Here is a 17,758-nt window from a genome sequence, read left to right as displayed (position 1 = left end):
ACATTCTCAAATCAGGCATTAAGAATATTGAGATAATAAATAACTACTTATTTTACAACACACAATTTTCCAGAGCCTCACTGGTAAGTTCTGTTGTGAGGTAAAGCTAAAGCGAGGTAAAGCAGAAGATGAAAATGCCAGAGTTTTTAAAGCCTTACCCCCATTAAGCAGGGAATCTAAATTCCCCAAATTTATTCTATTGTCTCATGTCATTTATTGGACCAGGCAGAAGTAAAATTCAAGAGTAGACCTTTCTTGCTATGAACAGCTTTCTTTTAAATCATTTGCATGTGGGTGTCACTGATCAGGCCAGTATTTATTGTCTAAAGCATCTTTGACAACTCACCAAGGCTTCTGTGACAGTACCTTCCAAACCCACGACACTCACCACCAAGCGAAGGGCAACAGGTGCATGGAAACCACCAAGTTCCTCTCCACATCATTCTGACTTAGAAATAATCATGATGTGGAGATGCCGGCGTTGGACTGGGGTGAACACAGTAAGAAGTTTAACAACACCAGGTTAAAGTCCAACAGGTTTATTTGGTAGCAAAAGCCACACAAGCTTTCGGAGCTCTAAGCCCCTTCTTCAGGTGAGTGGGAATTCTGTTCACAAACAGAGCTTATAAAGACACAGACTCAATTTACATGAATAATGGTTGGAATGCGAATACTTACAACTAATCAAGTCTTTAAGAAACAAAACAATGTGAGTGGAGAGAGCATCAAGACAGGCTAAAAAGATGTGTATTGTCTCCAGACAAGACAGCCAGTGAAACTCTGCAGGTCCACGCAACTGTGGGAGTTACAAATAGTGTGACATGAACCCAATATCCCGGTTGAGGCCGTCCTCGTGTGTGCGGAACTTGGCTATCAGTTTCTGCTCAGCGTCTCTGCGCTGTCGTGTGTCGCGAAGGCCGCCTTGGAGAACGCTTACCCGAATATCAGAGGCCGAATGCCCGTGACCGCTGAAGTGCTCCCCAACAGGAAGAGAACAGTCTTGCCTGGTGATTGTCGAGCGGTGTTCATTCATCCGTTGTCGCAGCGTCTGCATAGTTTCCCCAATGTACCATGCCTCGGGACATCCTTTCTTGCAGCGTATCAGGTAGACAACGTTGGCCGAGTTGCAAGAGTATGTACCGTGTACCTGGTGGATGGTGTTCTCACGTGAGATGATGGCATCTGTGTCGATGATCCGGCACGTCTTGCAGAGGTTGCTGTGGCAGGGTTGTGTGGTGTCATGGTCACTGTTCTCCTGAAGGCTGGGTAGTTTGCTGCGGACAATGGTCTGTTTGAGGTTGTGCGGTTGTTTGAAGGCAAGAAGTGGGGGTGTGGGGATGGCCTTGGCGAGATGTTCGTCTTCATCAATGACATGTTGAAGGCTCCGGAGGAGATGCCGTAGCTTCTCCGCTCCGGGGAAGTACTGCGACAACGGATGAATGAACACCGCTCGACAATCATCAGGCAAGACTGTTCTCTTCCTGTTGGGGAGCACTTCAGCGGTCACGGGCATTCGGCCTCTGATATTCGGGTAAGCGTTCTCCAAGGCGGCCTTTGCGACACACGACAGCGCAGAGTCGCTGAGCAGAAACTGATAGCCAAGTTCCGCACACACGAGGACGGCCTCAACCGGGATATTGGGTTCATGTCACACTATTTGTAACTCCCACAGTTGCGTGGACCTGCAGAGTTTCACTGGCTGTCTTGTCTGGAGACAATACACATCTTTTTAGCCTGTCTTGATGCTCTCTCCACTCACATTGTTTTGGTTTCTTAAAGACTTGATTAGTTGTAAGTATTCGCATTCCAACCATTATTCATGTAAATTGAGTCTGTGTCTTTATAAGCTCTGTTTGTGAACAGAATTCCCACTCACCTGAAGAAGGGGCTTAGAGCTCTGAAAGCTTGTGTGGCTTTTGCTACCAAATAAACCTGTTGGACTTTAACCTGGTGTTGTTAAACTTCTTACTTGGAAATAATCAACATTCCTTCCTGAGAATGTGATGATGAGCCACCCTATTAAACTGCTGCAGTCCAAGTAGAGAAGGTATACCCACAGTTCAGCTTTATAAGGAGATCCAGGATTTTGACCTCGTGTCAACGAGGTAATGGCAATATATTTCCAAGACAGAATAATGTGCAACTTGGAGAGGAACTCATTGTTGGTGGTGTTTCCATGCACCTATTGCCCTTATCCTAGGTGGTAGAGGTCACAGGTCTGGAAGGTGCTGTCACAGGATCCTTGGTGAGTTGCTGCAATGCATCCTGTATGTAGTACATACTGTAGCCACACTTCAAGATGAAAGGAGTGAATGTATAAGGTTGTGGATGGGGTGCCAATCATTTAGAGACAGACTATGCGTGTGGCTTTCCTGACAATTTCCCTTCAGTAGAATTAACTTTTGCAAATGCCAGGTAAGGAAGGAGTCATTAAGGCACGAAACCTAATTTAAAAACTTTACTTGAGGCGGCTGTTGTTAGCTTGTGACAAATGGCAAATATGTCAAATGACTGACATTGCAACATGACTAATACACACCATATTCCCGATTAATGGGTTAAAACAAACGTAGCCGAGAGGAGGAAATCTGACCCTCTTACCTAGCTCAGTCATCATTGGGATGTTGGCCCCGGTGGTGACAGAGGTCTGTCGGACCAGACCATGGACTGGACTGTTGTCTGGTGAAGCTCTGTCCATTCCTGGAGGTGTGAATCCTGGAAAGGGAAGAAATAATTGAGTCAGAAAATCTACCACTAGGACAATTAGCTGCCTCATTTAGAAAAAGAAAATCCAGGTGCATTCTTGTTCACAAATGTGATCATAGTTGTTTGATTTTCTGATAGCTTTGTGTTGATGCATTTCAGTGCAGGAACAACTAACTCCCCTGTTTAAGACAACTGACCACTACTCAATGCAAGTTTGATTAAATAGTAAAAGGTAAAAATGTAAATTCTTGATTTGTTTTGCACAAAACCATAACTAAACAGCACAAGTATGTTAGCGCAGTTGTCAAAATGTAACTTTATCTGTGCTCCATCTACAAAAAGATCAGCTTGAAACTGAGAAGTAAAATGCTACAGTAAGCTCTCATTATAAAGCTCTCTGATGTGCCACAGTTTCTGATACAACATGCGTTGCTGATAAATAAAGTATACACAAACTCCCTGAGTTGCTAGAGTCCCACCACTGAAACATGATATTTGTATGGCTCCCGAAGGGAGTGTTATAGTGAAGGGCTACAGTACAAAGGAAGCTGACAGCATCTTAAGTTCAGAGAAATGACATGTGCTTTAAAGCCAAACAACTCTTCTCACCCCCCCCCCCCCGCCAAAAAAAAATTGTTAAGAATTCTAATTGAAGTGATAACATCAACTGAGCAGACATTCCTCAATTTGGGAATATGTGAAGAACAGTAAAAATCAACTCCAGTAGCTTCTCTAAAACTGAATTCCTCCCCTCTTTTCTATCTTGGTAGATCAGAAACTCCACACTGCAAGCTTTTATTCTAAACTCAGTTTTGGTTTGGGTACGCGCATTAATGTTTCACCATACAAGCAGCAACCTGAAATAATTTCATCAATAAAGGTCACTTGATACTTATTTAGTATTTGCAGTTTCCCATCATGTTGCAGATATTAATTTTACATGTTCTCCATTTTGGTACTACATAGCAAACATAAACCCTTTTTATCAGAAATGTTAACGTTCAGAATCCTAACCACCCCCCCGCCCCCTCCATAAACATGCCATTTCTTTGAAGTCATGGAACTTGACATTTTTCATTTTGACAAGTCAACACCTAAAGCCAGTAATGCTGTATACATAATACATAGACTTCAGGTTTTTTTTTGAGGGGGCTTCAGGCCATTAGTTAATGCTGACACAATAAAACCCAAGCTGCTGGGTTTTGAATTGTTATCTTTTTAAAAAAATGATCCCAGAGTTTTAGACAAAACACATTCTTCCACTTGCTTTAAGTAATGCTACCCAAAATTGCTCTTTTGAAATGGAAATCTTTCTGAGATATTAATGATATATTTTATGTTTCCAAAAAGCTTTGGCTTAAATGAAGAATAATATTCAATAGAATGCTGGGGACGAATCTTCTCGAGAGATGATCGAGTTCAGTTAAGTCAATCAAAGTGTGATATTTATTCAAGATTTTGTCTTTTTAAATAACTTGTGTTAACAGTTGTTGTTGAAGGGGATTTGTAATGCACCTCACAGGATTATAATAACAAAAAGAAATCAAGGGCCTTTATTGTTTTCATGCAAATTTCTTGGCTGCAGTTTTGTTCTCTGTATGTTGGAGCTCAGTGTGGCTTGAAAAGCTCAACTTTCACAAATTGCCTGCAACTACAGGAGAAAAATACACAAAGGAAGAGTGAGTGAATGAGGAGGTCAAAATACCTGGAAACAAAACAATTTAAATCACTAAACCAGAACAAAATGAAATGTGATTTTTTAAAAAAAAGAATCAAATAGCTTTAGCCGATCGAAACTTGATTTCTATTACCTTTCACCCACTGCCTTATTTCAAACAATTGTTTTGTGTTTAATTCCTTTCCTGTCTCAATAAAAACCGAACTTACTTTGAGTTCTGAATGCTGACAGATTCGCGTTAATAAACAAGAGATCTAAAAGTCTCCAGAAAATCCAGTACTCGATGAAAAAGAAAACACGTATGTGGGGCGGCACGGTGGTTAGCACTGCTGCCTCACAACGCCAGGGACCCAGGTTTGATTCCAGCCTTGGGTGGCCATGTGGAGTTTGCACGTTCTCCCCGTGTCTGTGTGGGTTTCCACCGGATTCTCAGGTTCCCTCCCACACTCCAAAGATGTGCAGTTTAGGTGGCCTGGCCATGGTAAATTACCCTTTAGTGTCCAAAGGGTGGGTCGGTTAGGTAGATGTGCGGCGGTTACGGACACAGTGGTGGGGAGGGGTTTCAGTGAGTCGGTGCAGCCTCGATGTGCCAAATGGCCTCCTTCTGCACTGTAAGAATTCTATGGTTCTATGCTAATGCTTACAGTGCAGAAGGGGGCCATTTGGCCCATTGAGGCCCTTCTGCATCATATCCAAATCAACATCTCACAGCTTGTCCAAAGCACATTTAATATTCTTAGTGCCTTTAGAATAATTCAGCACAACTTCCATGCAGAAGTAAGATAGATGGAAAGACAGTCATGGCACACAGGACTGTTGTATTATTATTCTTTAGGCCTACTTGAGAGAAGTCTAACTATTTATTGCTTTTAACACTTCAGCCCACAGAGGGTTCCTGTAAAAGATGCCGTCTTATACTATGTACTGCACTGCTCAGACAATACAACTCCCATGTTGTTTGAGACTCTTAGTTACTGTAGTTGTGCATGAGAGCTAATATGGAAATAATAAAAAAGAAAACTGACAGTGTGCCTCTGTAGTATCAGTGACAGACATCCCGGATTGTCTAAGGATACTTTTATGGGAAACAGAGATTGAGACACCAACTGACATATTTTAAGATGGTAATGATTGTATGATGTTCAGCAGATAGTGAACTAAAACAATTGTCAAATAGAAGAACAATCAGTGAACATCATGATAAATAAAACTCAATGACTGGATTAAATACTTGTTAATATCACATTAGTATCTGCTGCAACATAAATTATGTAAATTTCACACCAAAGCTTATGTGAAAATTATGCAGATTATAACTTGATTAGGCTTTTATCATGAGACCCAATTTAGCTTTTTTATCTATTAAGCTTCAATAAATGAGGCATCTGAATAGCTCCCTTGAGTAGCTGCAGTAATAACTACACCAGCAGTTATTTCAGCTTTTGATGTTAAAGTAGTCCTACATGTACAAAGAGTGTAGTGGGGGTGGGGGGCAAAGGATTGTTCATCTTAATGCACAAGTTTATATTTCAGGGAGTATAATCCAAAGTGGCTTTGACAAATCAAGAACATGGGAGATGCTGCCAGGACGCCTTGGATAGTGCAGAATATGCATACAGTAACGATATATTAACACCGATTTAAGTACATGTTATTGAAACTGCAGTGAGCCATCAAAATCTCCATTCAGCTTGGCAGGGGGAGGAGCTGTAAAATCCTGGCCAGGCAGGCTATCAAATGGCAATGTAGTCACTATCCATGTTTGGTAAGAAGCAATTTATAATCTATTAAGGACTAGGTTAGCCTTTGTTGACTCCTCTCTTAATTAAAGCATCTTACACTCCGAAAGCCCAACAAACACCAGCTACTGAAAAGATGATGTGTCGTATAGCCAACTAAAAGTACGTTTAACATTTGCATTCACAATACAAACAATTGCCGGAACTTTCCAGTCTTTCACGCTGGCAGGATCTTCCGGTTCCGCCAATGGCGCACCGCACCGCGGGTTTCACAGCAGCAAGGGGTGCTTTCAACGGGAAACCCTGTTGACAACAACAGGGGTGAACATTGTTCACCCCAGTCCAACGCCGGCATCTCCACATCATGACAACAACAGGATCAGACAATCCCAGCGTGCAGCTTGGGGAATTACTAACGTTGGGGGGAAATATGCAGTAGGGAAGGCCTTTAATAAAATGTTAATTTATTGAAATTAGGGTCCTGACCTTCCTGGGCAGGAACCTCAATACGTCACTGGCGAGGGGCGAGGAAAATCAGAAAGCAAGATTTTGCCAATGAGATTCTCACTTTGAGCCTCATGAGATTTTGCGCCCCCACATTACCGTAAGTCACGGTGAATGTCTTCCCCGAATTAAATGTTGGCTCAGATCAAAAGCCTGCTTCCATAGTGGTGCAAAAAAAAGTGTTGACTACAGCTTCTATGCTATTCCACCTACATTCCTGAAAGAGTGCAGGGGTGAGGGTTGGGCGTTGGTCTCGGTCTCAAGCCCCTGTATGATGTGCAACTTGTTCTTTCAGTGTCCGTGTTATTCTATAAACTCCCCATCTGGTTCAGTCAATGGAAGAGCTTTTCCTATTACACACTGGACTCTGTGTCTTGGGAATTTCCATGTGTGCTTGAGGGCGTTCATAGGGAATGACATGGGACTGGATCTCATCAGGTTTGTACCTTTTTGGAACCCCCATTTTAATATGGAGATGAAGGATATATGTGGATGATTAATTATATATACATATACAAAATGCTTTGTACTTGTAAAGGACCATAAAGAACTATTTGATGTTGCAGAATAATGCAAATATGGGCAGAATTCTCCCCCAAAAATTCTAAGTGTCAAATTCACATGAAAACTGGAGTAAGTAACACTGGTTTTTTCAGTGGGAGTTCAGAGAAGAACCTTCCACACTCTGCACTGCAGAGGCCACCAGCGTGAATATCATTACATTTCTGGAGAGACTGAGCGTGCTGAGTGGGTACTACACATGCACCAATCTGTCAGTGCCGAGATCGGCGCATGCGCAGTGCCGCACAATGATGGTCTCCCGATTGCTGGCCCGACCCGCAACTCCCGCAATTCCAGCTCTCCGCCCCCCACATGGCCTGATCGCTGGCCCCCCGACCATTCCCGGGCCCAGCCCCGACAACATAATCCTTCGAATAGTACCATGGAATCTTTTACATTCAATACAGCAGAGAGTCTCAATTGAATGATTCCTCTGAAAGACAGCACCTTTGACAGTGCAGCACCCTCTCATTACTGCACTGAAGTGTCCAGCTAGATTGTGTGCTCAGGTCCCTGGAATAGAACTTCAACCTATGACCAGTGAACTAAGAGGCAAGACATCGGAGTCAAGGCTAAACGAAGTTAGTGGAAATGAAAAACCAGGAAAATGGGAGTGGTTCGGAACTCCATCACAACTTGGCAATGTGACTACAAACCTTTGAAACAACATCTTATGGAAAAACCTCCTGATGGATCAATGTGAAAAGTAGAGAAAAAAAACTTTTGCAACAAATTCACAGTTGTGCCATATCAACTCTAAACTGGGTCAGCAAAGCCATCGGCGTTTATTTTTGTCAGCCTGTGTTTGTTACAGAATGAAAGATAAAGAGGGAAAAGGAGAAATGGGAACAGTGAAAGGAAACGTGCTAAAGTCAAATGGAATGGGAGATAGAGTGAACAATAATAAGACAAAGAGAAAGCAGCAGAAAAGTAGTTACAGGGAGAGAATATATTGCCACAGGAAACTGAGAAGTTATATGTGGAAAATGACCACATTGTACCAAAATAAACAGACAATGGCCGGGATTTCACCACCCCACGGGAATCGGAGCGGGCCAGGGGTGGACAATGGAGAGGTCCAGGACAATGGAGAGGTGGGATTTTACAGTTTTGGGACAAACGAGACCGCAAAATCCCACCCAACATGTCACGATCCCCACTGGCAAAAGGTGGTGAGTGTTGAATTGAATATTATGGTTGGAATTTTCTGGCCATTCATGCTGGCAGGATTCTCTGGTCCCGCTGCAGTGAACGGAGATTTGGCTGAGTGCCACATTCCCCTTCCTTGCTTACAGCAGCAGCATGGCGTGAACGTTTGGAAAATTCCGGCCGATATGTATATTAAAGAATATATACTTGAAACTCATGCTATTTTCATTAAAATTTGGATCTTCTGTCTGGATCTCGCTGCGTTAAATCAAAAGGAGGAATGAAATGTCCAAAAGAGCGGCAACGATAATAGATCTGAAGAAGCAGCTGTTACAATGAATCCAGGTATGTGGATGCAGGTACTGAACATATTGTCAGCTCACATGCTTTAATCACCATAGATACAAGGTGAGTCATTAGCATTTCTGACACAGAATGAATAGAATATTGATCTGATTGTAAGTGTAGCTGAAGAAAAGTGATTTAACTCCTTCACTGACATGCATATTTAAATTATAGTTATATATTATTTAATGCAATGCTACTTAAAAAGTCTTCTTGAACCACATGACAGGTTCAATATTGATTGCATGATAATGCAGACAAAAAGTAGGTTAATAATCCGTGGTCAGATGACAACCAAAATGAGCTTTCAGTGTTGATGAATGTATTTATTCCATACTCCTTATATGTTGGAAATGAATAAAACATTTTTCACATAACTCATTCATAACTGAAACGAGAAAGGTGAGCAAAGCCCTCAGAAGTCCTCCTGTAATGGTGTTGACAGGAAAGGTTATGGAAATCATTTAAAAAGTAATCAAAATGTCACGAAATTAAAGTATATTGAGACGTGCCAAAGTCATAGTCAACCAAAAGGCCCCACTTTCAAAGACCAATTTTATTTTAAACTATTATATAGATTTATTTTGAAACATTTATTTAGGATGGAGGCTTTGACATGAATGTCAAGTATTTGGATCCTTTCCAAACATTGCAGGACAAATGGAAAATAAATCCAAATCGGAAATTCAGAAGGAACTTCTTTACTTGAAGAATGGTTACAATCTGGAGCTCACTACCAAAAAAGACGCTGAAGGAAAAGCTAGAAAAAGACATGAGGGAGAAAGGAATATAAGGCTATGTTAATAGGGTGAGTTGAAGAGTGATGAGAGGAAGCTCCTAGACACAAGCCAAGGTAATAGCATGGAATTAAGAAAACAATTTTAAAATAGAAGGCTAATAAGAATGAGTTTCATCTACTTAATACCGCAAATCAAAGAGATATGATAGGTGACATCCAAAGGAAATTAGTTCTGCCAGATTACCATTGGTTTGGGGCCCTGCTGTAAAATTCAGTCAGGACTGGGATGGGGTTTGGAAGCAGGTGGCAGCTTCCTTAGTGTGTGCAAAAGGGGGACAGACTAGGCCATTTTACAACCGACAAATCATGCCATGTGCCAAACCCCAGTATACCCATAGAAAGCCAGAGACCTCTGGTGGACCTGCCATCAGGATCTGCTGATTTAAATTTTTTTTGATTCATTGTGGGACATGGGCATCACTGGCTAGCTAACATTTATTGCCCATCCCTAGTTGCCCGTGGACTGCAGTTGAGCATCAACCACATTGCTGTGGCTCTGGAGTCAGATAAGGACGGCAGATTTCCTTCCCTAAAGGACATTAGTGAACCAGATGGGTTTTTCTGACAATTGACAATGGTTTCATGGTCATCAATAGATTCCAAATTCCAGATAATTTTTATTGAATTCAAATTCCACCAGCTACCGTGGCAGGATTCAACCTGGGTCCCCAGAACATTAGCTGAGTTTCTGGATTAATTTATTTTATTCATTCGTGGGACACGGACGTCGCTGGCTGACCAGATTTATTCCCCATCGCTAGTTGCCCTTGGGGGGCAGTTGAGAGTCAACCACATTGCTGTGGCTCTGGAGTCACATGTAGGCCAGACCGGGTAAGGACAGCAGCTTTCCTTCCCTAAATGCCAATAGTGAACCAGATGGGTTTTTCTGACAATCGACAATGGTTTCATGGTCATCGGTACATTCTTAATTCCAGATATTTTTTATTGAATTCAAATTCCACCATTTACCGTGGCGGGATTCGAACCCAGGTCCCCAGAACATTAGCTGAGTTTCTGCATTAATGGTCTCGCGATAATATCACTAGGCCATCGCCCCCCCCCCCCGTCGATTTGCAAGTCGATTCGACATTTGAAAGGCCTTTCTTGTAATTTTACTTCTGTTTTTTCAGCGTCCACATCCTCATATCTGAGAATTTGGCAGGCATTGTTTGTGGACTTTCGTTCGCCTAACAGTATCTGTGCCGGCAGATTCCTGGTGGTATAACAATGAGATGTGAATGCTTCCATGCTTTCGATGGCGCTGTGCAAAATGAAACATGCCAGGGTGATCAGGAGCTGGCATTGGCTATTTGGTTGCACTTGCCAAGATGTCAACATTATCAGCATTGCAGGTCACTCAAACATGATAAAGCCAAATGAGAAAAGGGCTGGAATCAGCAGACATTATTACAGATAATCTTTTTACCTGCATTTGTTGGGCCAGGGAAACAGGAATGCTCACCCCCCGCCTGGATTCTGTGCCACACCCTTCCACAATTCCTGAGTATCCACAACCTGGCCACCACTCTCCATTGACAAGCAATATGTTCGTGAGGATGGCACAGTGGTTAGCACTGCTGCCTCATAACGCCAGGACCCGGGTTTGATTCCGGTCTTGGGTGACTGTTATTGTGGAGTCTGCACCTTCTCCCCATGTCTGCGTGGGTTCCTCCGGGTGCTCCTGTTTCCTCCCACAGTTCTAAGATGTGCAGGTTAGGTGGATTGGCCTTGCTAAATTGCCCCTTAGTGTCTGAAGATGTATGGGTTAGGGGGATTAGTGGGGTAAATACATAGGATTGCAGGGAAAGGGCCTGGGTGAGTTGCCCCGTGGGAGAGTCGGTGCAGACCCGATGGGCTGAATGGTCTCCTTTTGCAGTGTAGCGATTCTATGGCTCCTACGATTAAAATCTTCGTGGTCTCTGTTGCTGAATGTGAAATTCCACTGAAAAACAGCAGTTTCCGATTGGAAACCCACTCACAGTTAAAATCAGCCCCGCAAAATCTATTAGCAGGAGGGAAAGACTGATGGAGCAGACAGTGAGGGAGGAGGAAGGAACAGAGAGGACAGTGTTTTAGGAGCTGAGATGTAAGAGGAATGGTGAGTCCAATCATATTTGGATCAGTAAAGGAAAGAGAGAAGAATGGTTGTGACAGAGAATGCAGTTTAAACTTGAAGGTGACAGACAGATGACCCATCAGTCATAAAACGTTTCATCTAGTTTAGAAAAGTGAAAACAATGCTGTATGTATGCCCCCACCCCATCCAAGCCCACACCACCCACCCCCCTCCTCCCCAACACGGAAGTGAGAGAAATCCCCAGTGGATTAAAACTTTATAAAGAGCTAATTTACCGAGGACAAAAAAAAAGACTGTTTACCATCAAAGTGAAGACCAAGTTTCTTTTGAGTTGATTCTTGACACAGGAGTTCCATCTGAGATTAGAGTTTGTGAAGCCCATAAACAAAGGAAGACCAAAAATTGAGTCATCAAAGACAAGGTTGGGCTTTTATCTTCATGAGTTGAAAGCAACAAGATTATCACTGCCCCAAAGGGCATGGAAAAGATCAGTATGTAGTGATTCACTCTTTATACAACAAGGCAAATGGAGGTTGTGTTCACTGAATATGCAAGCTTAAAACTGTGATGAATGTAGAGTAAAATTATTAGCAAAGGAGAGGCTAAGATTTGGTTGTTGTGGATGCTGCGTTAGATCCAATTGTAGCTTTAACCCTACAAAAAGCATTTGTTCTGATTCACAAGTGAAGAGGTTTGAAAAGGAGGTTTTATTTTTACATATCCTACTCAGCCCCCTCTCCCTCCAGTTTCTCTGCTGGTTTTTTTGAAGGTACTGTGTTTTTTTTAGCAAGCCCATTAAACACTACACCCCTGTGATGCCCCCTCGCTTGTAATGCAAAACACTGAGTCTGAAGTGTATTTAATAACAACATAGAACTACATACAAATTACAGCACAGAAACAGGTCATTAAGCTCAACAAGCAGTGCTGGTGTCAATGCTCCACATTAGCCTCCTCCCACCCACTTCATTTAACTCCATCAGCATTAGCAATTATTTCTTGCTCCCTCGCGTATTTATCCAGCTTCCCCTGAACTGCAGCTATGCTGGCCATCTCAACTACTCCTTGTGGTAGCAAGTTCCACAGTCTGACCACCTTCTAGGTGAATGCTCTTTTGGAGGAATTGGCGACAATGATATATTTAGGAACCCTTGTTTTGGATTCCCTACAAATGTGGAAATACTGTCTCCACATCTATTCCATCAAACTCCTTCATAATTCTAAAGACTCCTGTTAGGTCACTCCTCACCCTTCCCTACCCGAAAGATAAAGTGGGGTCCAGCAGGCAGGGAAGAGATTGCAACAGTGCAATAAGTTTCCCGAACAGCAGCATTTTCAATACCACCCCTTCACTGTCTTATCGGGTTTGTTGAAAAGCAAGGCTGTCTGAACCTTTTCTTGTTCCTTGTCGCCAATGCAATGACTCAGGAAGCCCTGAGCTTAAAAGAACAAAGAAAAGTACAGCACAGGAACAGGCCCTTCGGCCCTCCAAGCTTGTGTCGATCATGATGCCCTAACTAAAAAAACCATCTGCCCGTACTCGGTCCATATCCCTCTATTTCTTCCATGTTCATGTACCCATCCAGGTGCCTTTTAAAATGTTGCTAATGTGCCTGCTTCCACCACCTCCTCTGGCAGCGCGTTCCAGGCACCAGCCACTCTCTACGTGAAAAACTTGCCCTGCGCATCTCCCTTAAAATTTCCCGCTCCGCCTTGAACCTGTGCCCCCTTGTAATTGACACTTCCACCCTTGGAAAAAGCCTCTGACTATCCACCCTGTCTATGCCTCTCATAATTTTGTAGACCCCTATCAGGTTTCCCCTCAGCCTCCGTCTTTCCGGTGAAAACAATCCTAGTTTATTCAACCTCTCCTCATAGCCAACACCCTCGAGACCAGGCAACATCTGGTGAACCTTCTTTGCACACTTTCCAAAGCTTCCACGTCCTTCTGATAGCGTGGTAACGTGAACTGCACGCCATACTCCAAAGGCAGCCTAACCAAAGTTTTATATAGCTCCAACATGATTTCCCAATTCCTGTACTCAATGCCCCGGTTAATGAAGGTAAGCATGCCATATGCCTTCTTAGTCACCATGGCGACCTATGTTGCCACTTTTAGGGAACCGTGGACCTGCACGCCTAGATCTCTCTGTATGTTAATGTTCCTAAGGGTTCTGCCATTTACAGTATAATTCATACCTAAATTTGATCCTCCAAAATGCATCACCTTGCATTTGTCCAGATTAAACTCCATCTGCCATTCTGTGCCCAAGTCTCCAATCTATCTATATCCTGTTGTATCCTCTGACAATCCTCAGCAACTCAGCAACTCCACCAATCTTCGTGTCATCTGCAAACTTACTAATCAGACCACCCATATTTTCCTCCAGATCATTTATATATACTACAAACAACAAAGATCCCAGCGCTGATCCCTGCGGAACACCACGAGCTACAGATCTCCATTCTGAAAAACACCCTTCCACCACCACCCTCTGTCTTTAACCAAGCCAGTTCTGTATCCATCCAGCCAGCCCACCCCGAATCCCATATGATTTTAGTTTTTGTACCAGTCTGCCATGTGGCACCTTGTCAAACACCTTACTAGAGTTCATATGAACCATACAAAAAGGAACATAGTTTATTACAGAAAAAAAAGTAAAACCAATACCATGGTGAACACAAACTAGTCCCTGCCTGGGACTGCAGTGTAGCAGGCCCAGTCCTGGACCTGCCTTATAATGGGCCCAGGTAATGAGTTCCAGCTGGGCAGGCCATTGTGCGTTGCCAGGGGAACTCATGGTCAATGAGCCCTACAGGGAGATCAATCTGTGATTCCCATGGACCTGATGGGGGTTATCACAGTCACGTATGTCCAATGAAACACAACTTTGCCAGATTAAATGATATCTTTGGAATTAAGTATACAGCAAACGAGAAACACATGCTTTCAGATTCACGACTGCTTAAAGATGAAACAGAGGAGGCGAAGTTGTCTCCTGGTAGATTCATACTGGGCAAGAGCTGCTTTTCTTATATGAGAAACTTTGCTGGGCAGCAGAGGAAGCATTGATATATTGAGATCAGTTGGATGCTGTGAAAGGGTAAGCAGCATGGTGGACTGAGGGAGGTGGCAGCCCCATAAAGTCTCCTGGGGACAGGAGGAGGAAGCTGGATTATACTGGAAAAGTCAATGTTTGCACACATTCGGAGAGGCAGGATTGTGCAGAATATCAAGGGTTATCCAGGGAAAGTCAAAGATCCTGAGAGCAGAGGGTAACAAAAGGCAGGTAAAGAATGATGGAAGGGTCGAGGATAATGAACGACAGCTCGAGAGTATTGGAAAGCAATTCCAGTGTGCCAAGAGGGATCACGATGGTGATGAGGGGGATCCCTGGGGTAAACGATAGTTAGTCAGGAATAATGAAAGGTGGGTTGAGGCAGGGCAAGGGTGGTGGAGGACATGCTAAACAGGCCCATTACATCAGTATTCCAGCCAGAGGCCCCTGCAAGATCTCTTGACCTTTTCACAAAATGTCACTGTGCAAGTGCCAGCGGAACCAGGGATTACAAACTCCTTACAAAAAGCCAGCCTCAGCTGCTGGATGGCAAAGGGCGGTTACCTGTCTGGGTACCATTCAAACATGGCGCCCAGACCTTTAACCCCGTGAGGTAATAGCATGGCCAGTGACTTTCTGCTTGTCCCCTTTGCATGATTGGCCTGGGCCGTCGCCTCTGCATATTTAATTGGTTGACTGCTGAGAGATTTGATTTTTTAAAATTTGATTTGATTTATTATTGTCACATGTATTAGGCTACAGTGAAAAGTATTGTTTCTTGTGCGCTATACAGACAAAGCATAGCATTCATAGAGAAGGAAAGGAGAGAGGGCAGAATGTAGCATTACAGTCATAGCTGGGGTGTAGAGAAAGATCAACTTAATGCAAGGTAGGTCCATTCAAAAGTCTGATGGCAGCAGGGAAGAAGCTGTTCTTGAGTCGGATGGTACGTGACCTCAGAATTTTGTATCTTTTTCCCGACGGAAGAAGGTGGAAGAGAGAATGTCCGGGGTGCGTGGGGTCCTTAATTATGCTGGCTGCTTTGCCGAGGCAGCGGAAAGTGTAGACAATCAATGGATGGGAGGCTGGTTGTGATTGTGTGTAGCCAACTGCTCCATTTCTGATAGAAGTGCAGCCATCGGGACCCTCGACACAAGAATACTATTCTGTTCTCATGTTCACAGAGTTTATTCTCTTGTGGGATGTGGACGTTGCTGGCAAGCATTTGTTCCTGTTGCCAGTTGCCCTTGGTCTAACAGACCATTTCAAGGGGTAGTTAAGAGTCAATCATATTGCTGTGGATCTGGGGTCACATGGAGGCCAGGCCAGGTAAGGATGAGATTTTCTTCCCTAACGGGCATTGGAGAACTAGCTGACAATTGATCATATTTGTCAAGGTCACCATTACTGAAACTAGCTTTACATTCCAAATTTATTAAGTTTAAATTCCACCAGCTGCCATCTGAACCTACGTCCCTGGAGCATTAGCCCAGGTCTCTGGATTACAAGTCCCGTGAAATTGTCGCTGCGCCATGGTCACATAGGTCTGCCTCGGTGGATCAACCAGCACCGATGGAACAAGCAAGACGTCAATGTCTTTAGCAGATTAGTCAAGGGGAGAAAACTGATTTGCCCTGGAGTCCTCCTGATGAGTCAATAGGCTGATTCACTGCCTCAGGTGCATAAGGCGTACAGAAGGATCCAAGTTTGTGTGGACCAGTTGCTCTCAGCTGAGTAGGTATAGGGTCACAAGAATTGTACCTGAGGATGAAGTATTTGAACTGAGGGGAGGGGTGATAGTGAAAGTCTGTCATTGTTGGTGTTCTTTGGCAATGTCCAATGGTTCAGCACAGGCCAGAAATTACCTGATAAGGTTTGGATGTGATTTTCCCTACAATTCAAGAGACTTCCAAAACTAACTGGTCAACTCACACATGGAACTGTCATGAACTCGGGATGTCCCAAAGCTTTACAGTCAACGAAGCACACTTGAAGTACAGTCACTATTACAATGTTGGACACCTGACAATCAATTGGTGCATGTCACGTTCCCACAAACAGCAATGTGATAATGACCACAAAATCTGTTATTTCTTTTAAAATGATGTTGATTGAAGGATAAATATTGGGGTGAACTCTTCAAAATAGCATTTGGGATCTTTTTTTTAATACTTTTCCAATTCAATCAAATCAAATCCAATTCAGAGTCTCAACAAGTTGAGACATTTCAGATCCAGGCTGACAAGACAGGGCGAGCGACCAAACCACCCTGTCCTGGGCCCGATCTACATGAGCCAAGCTGATTGGAGAAGGGGGAGGTTCCTCCTCCAAGACTTGAGCTCATTTGCATCTTAGCCAAAAGGCCGAGATGCCGCTTTAAAAAATTGCTTCATATGAAACATATGAAGCCTCAGCGTAACCTAATGACCTCGACCAAGTGCGGCCGACCATGGGCTGCCGTCCATACACTTGATCTTAGCCAAAAGGCCGAGAAGCGATTTGGGATCTTTCACCTAAGAGAGCAGATGGAGTTTTGGTTCCATCTGAAAGAGCAGAACCTCCAACAGTCCAGCACTCCCTCAGCGCTGCACTGCAATGTCATCCTGGGTTCTTGTGCTGAAGTGACTTCAACCCACAACCTTCTGACTCTGGTGAGTGCTCCCAACACAGCCATAAGCTGCACCCGAGCAAGAAAACCAAAATCTCCAGGACAAAAGGAAGTGGAAAGATTAATTGACAACAACAAAAATCTAGCAAATGTAAATTTCATCCTCTTCCTTTTCGAATTCACTTGTGTGAACAGAAAAATATAAATTGGGTGGCAGAAAGTGGCAAATAACTCACAAAAACTAATGAATATGGAACATCTTTTAATCATCTACCCACCATAGTTACGCTGCAGCACGGGAAATATTTCCATGCTCAGAAAACCCCTGCACCACAGAATTGCTGTCATGTTTCTGAAATTATATCTTATTTATTCATTTAAAAGGTGAAATAGTCAACATTGCAAATCATCTACACTCTCTATACATTCGCAGAACAGATATATTACACAGAAATAAGTTAAACCTGAATTTCATGTCACACCTGAAAAAAAAATTAGCACATCTATCACCAAGGTGAAATGTTTGTGTATAT

At 43.2% G+C, this 17,758-nt stretch overlaps 1 protein-coding gene across 3 annotated transcripts in view; it reads right to left on the bottom strand.

Moving 5' to 3' along the window:
* LOC144480253 (calcium-activated potassium channel subunit alpha-1) overlaps positions 1-17,758 on the bottom strand; it is a 797,282-nt gene that overhangs the window by 52,591 nt on the left and 726,933 nt on the right. For all 3 annotated transcript variants that reach the window (XM_078199542.1, XM_078199543.1, XM_078199544.1), the window contains exon 23: positions 2,602-2,715. In XM_078199542.1, coding sequence (XP_078055668.1) covers positions 2,602-2,715 — 114 coding nt within the window. The remainder of the gene's footprint in view (positions 1-2,601; positions 2,716-17,758) is intronic.

This window comes from Mustelus asterias, chromosome 28, assembly GCF_964213995.1.
Source record: "Mustelus asterias chromosome 28, sMusAst1.hap1.1, whole genome shotgun sequence".
Lineage (NCBI taxonomy): Eukaryota > Metazoa > Chordata > Chondrichthyes > Carcharhiniformes > Triakidae > Mustelus > Mustelus asterias.
Note: the sequence above shows the minus strand (reverse complement) of the source record. Positions and strands in the feature narration are given on the sequence as shown.